Here is a 10,095-nt window from a genome sequence, read left to right on the forward strand (position 1 = left end):
CGCTGTCGCTGCAAATTCACTTCCCCACCCTGATCCCTGCAACTACCACCACAGTCTTTAAGGGTAAGATGTGGGTGTAACATTAAGGCAAGGAAATAGAAAGCTCTGCTCTTCTTCAGAACCAGCACTGCAATGATCTTTCGAAGTTGGTAGCAGTAACCAGAATTCAGAAATGGCTTTCAGAGCTCACCTGCAAACCTCAGAGAAAAATTAGAGAATCATAGAATGGCCTGGGTTGAAAAGGAGCACAATGCTCATCCAGTTCCAACCCCCTGCTATGTGCAGGGTCACCAACCAGCAGACCAGGCTGCCCAGAGCCACATCCAGCCTGGCCTTGAATGCCTCCAGGGATGGGGCATCCACAGCCTCCTTGGGCAACCTGTTCCAGTGCATCACCACCCTCTGTGTGAAAAACTTCCTCCTAATATCTGACCTAAACCTCCCCTGCCTCAGTTTAAAACCATTCCCCCTTGTCACCATCCACCCTCATAGACAGCCATTCCCCCTCCTGTTCAGACGCTCCCTTCAACTACTGCAAGGCAACAATGAGGTCTCAATGGACCTCAATGACCAAAATGAAAACTGTGAAGTCAGTCTGACAATATTACCAAAAACCCGTAAGTGAACTTCCTTGCAGTGTAAAAAAAAAAAAAAAAAAAAAAAAAAAATCTTTGTATCAGGATTCCACAAAGCGTTAAGTGACAAATTCCCGTGCAGATTAAGTAAGCAGCTTTGTAAGCCTACAATTCTTTTAGAAATACGTCAGGAATACCAAAATTAGCAAGTCTTTCAAAGCAGTTGTTTTCCATGGGGCTCCCTCCCCAGTTCTGACATCCATATTCCACTCCCACAACTTACTGCTGTAAATCACACTACAGACTCATTACCATCAACTCTAAAGTAATTCCTTTCTGCTTTGGTTTAACACAGCTGTCAGACACATAAACAAATTCACAGAAAACCTCTGGAATTAATTAACTCCACATTAGAAATCACATACTAAGTTGTTTGGGTTTTTTAATATAAAAAAGCTATAGCTTCAGCTCACCAACCCCACAATCACACCCTTTCCACTGAAGACCAGGAATCAGCTTTTCTTCCTTATTAGAGTACACTCACTTGTCACCATTTTGAGAAAACAGTTGCAAGACATTTCCCAAAGAGTACAAAGGTCATAAAGGAACAGTTCTTGGAAGGCAGACTAGAAAACTACAACTAAATAAACAACTGCATTGCTTTACAAAAAAAAACAAGCCATGAATTCAGATCACGGTAACTTTTCTGCAGTACATTTGGAATATGAAATAAAAACTGGCCTCGTATGCACTGAGCAAACTGCTCAATGGCTGAATAAGCCAAAGAATGGCAAATTGGGTGCCTGAAAGACACTAAAGGTACTCAAGCATGAGCTATGCAGAGGAGCACAATTGCAGCACGTGAGCTACTTTTGCTGCACGCTTGGATCACTTTTCATAGAGCAATCTTGTCTCACATTGTTACCTCCTGCTGCTTCCTTGTGAAGCTGTTACAGATTTCTATGAATGATATCCAGACATCAACCAAACCCAGATAGTTGTCTCAGCACAGGGCTGAGCACACAGAAGCTAAGAATCAAAATTTACAAGCAACCAACAAAAAAAAAAAAAAAAAAAGCCACCCCTACCATCACCTCGAGAGGTTCCATAAGCTCTTCCATAGCCATGTCTAAAATACAATTTTGGTCTGAAACACTCAGACAAAATTACAGGTTAAGTTAGAAGTTCTGTGGCCAAGCCATTATTTTTTTCATTTACATTTCTATACTTAAGTTACCCAGATCTTCTTTTGGCCCATTGAGAGGGTTTTGGTTTCTTGGTTGTTTTTGTTTTGTTTTTTAAGAACTCCCAGATCACTCACAAGAGAAATAAATGCAGACATGCAAGTACTAGAAGAGTGGCCACATTCCCTCCTGGTACCAAAGCAACATTCTTCCAGAGCGCTGCTTGTGTACCTTGAATCCTCAGAGCATGCAAGTGTAGGCACAGGTTTTGGATTTAAGAATAAAGCAGTTAAAAGAATGAACATGAAAAACAGAAGTTATGCACTTGAGAACCACCCTGTGTTTAATCACACTACAGAATACATGACTAGGCAGGCTAACACTTAAGCACAAGGAAGGAGCAAAACACAGTTTAACAAAAAAGAAAACCTGAACTTCAAGGCTTAGCAACAACTTCTCTGATTACCACAAGGCAAGATATTTGACCCGTGCCTGGACAAGTTTCAATAAACTCAACACATCCTCCAAGGGATCACGTTTATTATTTAACTTTTCCACTTAATCCTTATTTAAGACTGTTCTGAGAAGTTACGTGACTGCGTTATGCAACACAGCTGTACACAGTGCAGTAAGACATTACCTCAGGAGAAGACTTGGTGTGTTTGGCATCAACACTTCCACTATTTTCTGATTTCCTTTTCACGCCCCCAATTCTTTTGGATTTATCTGGAATAGAAGGTGATCAACATTAGCATGACATTAACATGATCTATTTTAGCACAAGCATGCTACTTGCCTCTGCAGTGCAAACAATAACTGCTCTTACCACATTTTCCATTATTGTCATATATTATTTCCACGTGAATTAACTCTGGATCAAGAGTCTTTAAAGCTGGAATCTTGAAAAGGAACAAAAAAAAAAACACAGAGCCAGTTAGAGATGGAAGTTATCGTTTGAAAGTGTTTATTTCAGATGCTGTGGTACAGATGAAGCTTAAATACTTCATTTTTGGATTCCATGAATGTCAAGCTAAATTTAACAACATACAGTGATAGTGCTTCAGTTTGAAAGCATGCATGTAAACTGGTGCTTCAGAGCACTGTGCACAGCAAAGGAAAAAGGATCACGTTTGTCTTGCTCTTCATATACAACTTCCAGGTCTCCTTTTGTGTAGATAGCCACTTATTTGAAAGTTGTGCCAGCAGCATGAAGTAGCACAGAAACACTTTGGAGTAATAAAAGCCCCTACACTATAGTGACTTCCACTTCATTTTGGCTTAAGGTATTAAGAACAGAAATTAAAATGCTTCTGATGGCTGCATAAACTAAAGACTGCACCCTTGACCCACCTCTGTTTGTAACCACATCAGCTGGTTCTTACCTCCTGACAGTTGACTTCTAGAGTTCTTGTAGCAGGATTACCATTCACCACAACTGCTGTGAACCACTGGGTAGATGGATCCAGGCTATAAATTCTAATCTTTGAACCAATGATATTTTTTCCACCTTAGAAATCAGAGGAAAAAAACAGTAAACAAATGAAAACATCCAACATGCCTCAGAACGAAGGCGCATGAAGACCACCACATTATCCAGGTTGCAACATGAACTAACCAACAGTACTATATGCTAGATTTAAGGAAAACAAACTGAGAACTTAGAGACACCTTCCACATCACTGAGGGGGAAAAAAAAAGCCATAAAACGACATTCCAAGTATGTGCTGCCTTTGGATAGGACAATTAAGCTTTGTGGAGCTTCAGACATGCAGCTGGAGCCAAGACCTCCAAATTTCAAATAGTGAGACAAGTCAGTAGATAAGGAAATTAGAATTTATCAGATGAGGAATTTTCTCCTCTTTAAAGCACTGAGAATGAGGACTCTAGACTTAATACCTTCCTTGCCAAAAACATGCATGCAAGAAATGCCTTCCAGTTGATGACTAAAAAGACACTTGCATGAACCAGTAAGAACGAGGCCAACAAAACTAAACCCAACAGCTTAAAGCTGAGTATAATATATATAGAGCAGTCTGTCTCTATGTAAAGCTTTTGATGTTTGGAAAAAAGAAATCAAGCTCCTTGAAAACAACGAGCAACACGCAGTAATTCATTTCAGAAGGAATTGCTGCACATTTGTTATCTCTTCCACAAGAGTGAGGTCATCTGTCCATGTCTAAATTCTGTACTCATTCCTACAATGGAAATACCCAGTAGTGAAATTTCCATAATGCTTTGTGTTTCACATTCATTGCTCCAATATAAAGTGCAACTTTTTTTTTTTTTTTTTTAAACTTTTTTAAAGCTTTCATCCCTAGAACAGATAACTATGGTTTATACCATCAGCACTAAGATCTCCCTCTTGTCTTCATTACTTACTGACAAATCTCCCTGCTACAGAGCACACTCATACCTTGCACCAAGCGTGTTTCATCTAGGTGTTTCTTAACTAAAGCTTGAATTTCTTCATTGACAGTTTGATCGTCCTTCAGAGGAAGCCTGGAACTCTCCACATCCTATTTAGAAGCAAAATGTGTAAGTTAGTATTGAGAATAATGCCTCTGACTAACAAGAAGTTGTGAGTATTTAGATAAAGGCACCACCCGTTCATCTAGACCCAACAAGTTTCTCATTACTCCATGTTCCTTCAGTTCCCAACTCAGTTCATAGAAGCACACATCACCTGGTTTGTTTTACTGCCTTGCTAATAAGCACTAAGTTCAATTAAACCAATTTTATTTTTAAGTTTAGGATTAAGTTCTTAGAAGCAGCAAATACATATTTTCTAAACAGACATAAGGGCAACTATTTCAAGTTTTGTTTCAATTTGTGTTATGATAACACCAGGACCCAGTGCTTCATGAGACATCATTAGAAAATTTCATAAGAATGAAAGCAGAGGCAGCTATGCCTAAGTTGTTCATAATAATTGTGTATTTCTCTTTGTTATGTTAGGTTTTTTTATTTTTTAATCTAAATTCCTTGACAACATGATTCTCCTAGTTAGAATTGACTCCTAAAGAGAAGTGGAGAGCAAGTTATTAACAATGGCTCAGAGCACCAATACAAAAGGATTACACTGTTCTGTCTGAAGCAGTGCTGTGTTGTTTGTAAGCAGCAGAAGCCTCAGGAGCCAGCAGCCAAAGAGCTGTTATTTAAGAAGCCAGAAAAGCAGCTTTCTCCACTGCAGTACTGAGATGAGGCTCCCACGTAACACATCTGTAACTTAAATGTAAGTGATTCCTGTGCTAGTTTCTCAGAATACATTCTACTTGCTGACTGCCAACAGGTCCAAGTAGTTGAACATTAACAGTGGCACTATCAGCAGTCTCAGTGTGGGACACCTATCACTCATTTCATTCACGCTGTTTACAGGTCATAAGAGCAGCTTTCTACAGCAGGTTAAATCCTTTATCAGCAGCAGATATTGTTCCTCAGAATGCCTTACCAGCCAGTCACGTGGGGCAATTGTTTCAACCTGTCTCTGCCTAATTTCCACTAACAAGTTCTCTGGGTGCTCAATAAAGGTATTATAATTCAACCATCCCATTTACATCCTGCCTGCCTCCACAGTTGTTTAGGATTAGAAGTCATGTGTTTCCATTAAGCAGTACAATTTATTCCAGACATGTCTGCAATTCTTGTCACAGCTACAGCAGCCACGTTCAGAAGACAAAAGGAAATATTCCATGCTAACCCCTATCATCAACACGATGCAAGTGCTGTCACCTGAGCTGAATGACTGCCCCAGCACACTGCCTCACAGCTGCCTTAAATGCTTGTGTCCTGGACACGCACGTCACATTCAGAACTGATATCTAAGAGTTATGGCAATAGATATCTTCAAGTTCTCACATGTCTAAAGTCTGCATTTAGGATACATTAACTTCAGATATCTTAAACACCAAGACAAAGAGATTTAGACTCTATTTTTATAATGTCATACAAAGTTACCTGAATGGGTGTCAGAAGGTCTTTAGAAAGAAAGACACATTTCTCTTCACCAAGATAGCGTATGGAAACCATTGGTCCCAAACCGGCTTTGTCCACTAAGGATTTGTAAGTCTACAAAAGTGAGAAACATCTTCTAAGCAGCAGAGTAAGGTCTCATTTCTCATGCATTTTAATTCAAATAAATTCAGTTTTGCATCCATTTCCCTATTTAGGTCTCACATCTCTGCCTGGCAGAGCGGGGGAATAACCAGCAGACCAATGCAGCTTGCTGCAGGGCTCACATTTCAGTCCTCAAAGCTCACACAACATTGACAGTGTACTCAAGTCTTAACGTAGGCATATGTGACAACTTAGATAGCCTCACAGGTACCACACTGCTCAGTACAACGACATTTTCAGGTACACCACAAGCTTCAAAAGCAGCCATGAAACAGCAACCTCCTTTGGAAAACTTCTGAACTCTTCCTGATGAACCTGTGCAAGGTTAAGCTCTGTCTAGCCTTCAATTAACAGCTCTGAGTGGGTACAACACCAGAGGCAGCAAGAGCAACTCCTCCCTGTGCAGAAAGTACATTTACACACCATTTCAGAGGGGAAAAAAAAAGAAGTTGCTCCAGTTGCTGGCAAGGAGTTGTTCCAGGAGCAGCTGGGCAGTACAGGAGTTGTACAGTGCTATTCCAACTCTCACTAAGACACTTTATCACATACTGGATTCAACTGCTGCAATCAAGATTTGCACCTCTTGTGCAAATTTTCTTGATTCTTTTATTCCTTCCCTGTTTAATGAGAAAGGGAGGAAAAAAAGTCTTTGCCAAGGCAAGTTTCAATGTTGTGCTTTACTTTATTCTACATGGCTCCTCCAGTGAGCTTCTAACATGCACATGGCATGAACTGACCCTTTAAACACATCAGTGAAGGAAACCTGATGCATAAAACAAAGATGGGTGAGTACCCAGACAGCACAGCTTAGATGCACAGAAATAAGCAGGTCTTCAGAATGTCCTACCAGCAAATCTATTAGTAGAAATACTAATACTGTGAGGCAAAGAAAAGAATGCCAAGGAGTCATTACTCCACTTCCTCTCCCACTCTGTACTTCCAACTGATGTCTGCTTGGATTAGCTCTGCTTAAGACAAACCTCAGCTAAAGCAGCAATAGAAATTATGCTACATCCCTCATACCAGGCAAAGTTAAGAGCATGAAATATGGACTATAACTTCAGCATAATAGAAGTTGGGCAGGTCTCCATCCTCGTTTAGTTCACAGCTACTTCCAAGAGTAGAAATGTCCAAAGCAGTCAAGTAAAACTATACTGGTGGAATACATTAACCAAGAAAAACTCTTTTCACCTCTACTGGCTGATCTGCATAACCAGCCATGCACGGCAGCTGCAGGAAGCTTAGATTTCTGGCTTGGACAGTGCAGCTTTCGTTTTTATTGAGTACAAAAACCCTGATCTCACAAGTGATCTGTGGCAGTCAGCCATTATATAAGAGTTATTCACATTACTTTTGTCTCAGATCAGAAATCATTCAAGAATTAACAGTACTTGAAGCAAAGTAAAGCAATGATTTAAGATAAAAACACAGGCCATCCTTACAAATCTGTTCTTTGCCTTTTTCTCTCTATTCTTAACCACAATTTCATGAAATGCATAGCTAGAGGGAGAAGGGATTCACACTCTACAAAACAGAAGTTTGAGAGGGAAGTAAAACCATAAAAATTCATCCCTGTATCCCTAGACAAAACAAACCAACTTGGAAATGCTTATGAGCTCTGCCTAGCTGTGTACTAAGAGCTTCAGTCACCCTGCACATTACACGTAAGGCTTTACAACACAAATCATACTGCACTTGAGAAATTCACACTTGTAACAGGCACAACTATCCTCAGAAGATGGAAGAGCAGAACCAAAGTAAGGCCAGCTGTGTACTTGCCATTGCAGGCCACTGGACAGGTGATATAGAACCGCCATGAGATCTTCTTTCTGCCAATACCAGCTTTTGCTCCACAAGGAATACCTTCATTTTGGGACTGTAGACTTCTATCCATCTTCTTTTTTCCCATGACTCATCATCAAATTCTACACAAATCTACAGAAAGGGAATAAAGCAGAAGAGTGACTAACCTCCTTAATATTTGAGCACATGCAAGGTAGAAATGATAAACAATTTCTTCTAAAAAAATCATTTAAATGAAAGCATCAGTGTTGCCTTCCTGTCATACTCTATCATCACAGTCATCCTAGACTCACTTAATATTTTGTAAGTGTAGTTAACTGGTTTGTCATCATCAGTGTCACATAAAGCATTAATATTCCTATTAACTCTACAACCTTCCCATCTCAAACAGGCCTCTGCTGGTCAAGTTCAGGTAACTGTGCTAGCTTTGTCACCCGTGTTTAAGTCAGGGGGGAAAAAAAAGCAAACAAACAAGGACTGCATCCTACAGCCTTTTCCACAAACTACTCACAAAGACAACCTGTTTTTCCAGAAATGTTTTACGAGCAAATCCCAAAGAACAACTTCAGCACAAGTTTTGAGGGCGCAAGTAACAGCATGCCACTGAAGGACACCAAAAAGTAAGTAGTGTGAAGAAGGTCATTTCCTGCCTGCTTTTAATTGGTGTTTACCTCTACAAACCTGTGAAGCATAAATATGAACTGCTCAAGAGGAAAGCAGCTGTCACTACATGGCAAAAACACGGAGAGTCTGATCAATTTCAACAGTGGCATCACTGTCCTTTCATAAGAACAAGTGGAGACGACCAAAAGATTGAGGAGAAACTACACAGATAAACCCCCACCTGACTAAAGGAACTTAGAGAACTGTACCTTCAGAAGTGTCCCTGTTTCCATCAAGCATCACTATCTTAAATACTTCATTTAAGTGGTTTACTTGAAGGGAGCATATAAACAGGAGGAGGAATGGCTATCCTATCCACAAGGGTGGATGGTGATAGGACAAGGGGGAATGGTTTTAAACTGAGACAGGGGAGGTTTAGGTCAGATATTAGGAGGAAGTTTTTCACACAGAGGGTGGTGATGCACTGGAACAGGTTGCCCAAGGAGGCTGTGGATGCCCCATCCCTGCAGGCATTCAAGGCCAGGCTGGATGTGGCTCTGGGCAGCCTGGTCTGCTGGTTGATGACCCTGCACATAGCAGGGGGTTGGAACTGGATGAGCATTGTGGTCCTTTTCAACCCAGGCCATTCTATGATACTCAAAGTATAACTGCCTAACTCCTGGAGACTTCCCCTTTTGCTTCTTCCCTTACAGGAAAGCTGAACAAGTAGAAGCATGCACACCAAATGGCATTATCACACCCAGGAGTTGTAAGACTAATGGGCACAGAAATAAATTTACTTATTTTCAAGTTCACGGAAATGGTGAACGAGATAAGCAAACAGCACAACTCCCAGAACCAGAATGGCTTGTTTTGTGTGCAGAATGAATACTGCACAAACAGGAAAATACAGCTGAGAAATGGTTGTAGGAAGTAATTAACCATCCTCCATTTCTATAGCTAATGCTTCCTAACGCTACATGAGAAGCAAGATTTGAAATATTATCTACTTCTACTCCTTTAGATACTTTTATTCAACCCATCACTACTTCGGGTCTTCCCCTACAGTCCTCTACCACAGGGCTGCAACACAAGAAAGGCAGCAGCACTTATTTTTGGTACCAAAAAGTTCCTCGTGGCTCCATCAGCTACTTCATAGCTTCTTTAACACTTTTACTGGAGAACACACAAAGTTATTCACTGCTAGCAAAACCTCCACCAACTCCACAGCACAGAGAAAAGCATTAACGACCCCAGCAGCATCTGCCCCTCCTTCAAGTCCCAGAGAAGGTCCTTAAGAGCTTTCTGCAGCAATTCCTCCTCCTCACCCCAATTCGGGGACAGCCATCCATGGGGAAAGCCCTGCTGCAGACACCTGACAGAAGCTCAGCAACCAAGAACGCGAGGCTTCCAAAACACATCCCAAAGTTTGGGCATTCAAGAGTTAGAAAGGCAAAGGTTGCCCTCTTGCCTGGAAAAGTGCAAGTGTTTCCTGCCTAAGTCCCTTGCAGAAACAAGAGTAACACAAGATTCTCTTATTGTAAGGGAGTCTTGTCCCTAGCAAACAGTTTGTATCCTACAGCAGTGATTCAGACACGGTTGGATAGTTTTCCTGGCTACAGTTGACAAAGAGCCTCTTGAGAGCTTCAAGTTGTCAAAGTCTGCTGGTTTCCACCCTGAACGTACAGTTAATGAGTTACACGAAGCCTGCAATAACTGATGGCGCACAGAAAAACGCCATCAGCAACCATTAATACAAAGCAAGAAGAGCATGAGGAGCCTCCAAGGCCACGCGTGGATTTCATAAATTCAAATTA

General features: G+C 40.9%; 1 protein-coding gene across 2 annotated transcripts in view; it reads right to left on the bottom strand.

The window, feature by feature from the left end:
- Positions 1 to 10,095, bottom strand: part of KDM3A (lysine demethylase 3A) — a 28,882-nt gene that overhangs the window by 18,012 nt on the left and 775 nt on the right. For both annotated transcript variants that reach the window (XM_042812726.1, XM_042812725.1), the window contains exons 2-7: positions 7,652 to 7,807; positions 5,714 to 5,824; positions 4,173 to 4,275; positions 3,142 to 3,266; positions 2,586 to 2,658; positions 2,400 to 2,485 (exon numbers count right to left, since the gene is read on the bottom strand). In XM_042812726.1, the coding sequence (XP_042668660.1) occupies positions 2,400 to 2,485; positions 2,586 to 2,658; positions 3,142 to 3,266; positions 4,173 to 4,275; positions 5,714 to 5,824; positions 7,652 to 7,807 (654 nt within the window). The remainder of the gene's footprint in view (positions 1 to 2,399; positions 2,486 to 2,585; positions 2,659 to 3,141; positions 3,267 to 4,172; positions 4,276 to 5,713; positions 5,825 to 7,651; positions 7,808 to 10,095) is intronic.

The sequence above is a fragment of the Centrocercus urophasianus genome, unplaced genomic scaffold (assembly GCF_019232065.1).
Source record: "Centrocercus urophasianus isolate 14NV4802_14NV808 unplaced genomic scaffold, USGS_Curo_1.0 seq_13, whole genome shotgun sequence".
NCBI classification, from domain to species: Eukaryota; Metazoa; Chordata; class Aves; order Galliformes; family Phasianidae; genus Centrocercus; species Centrocercus urophasianus.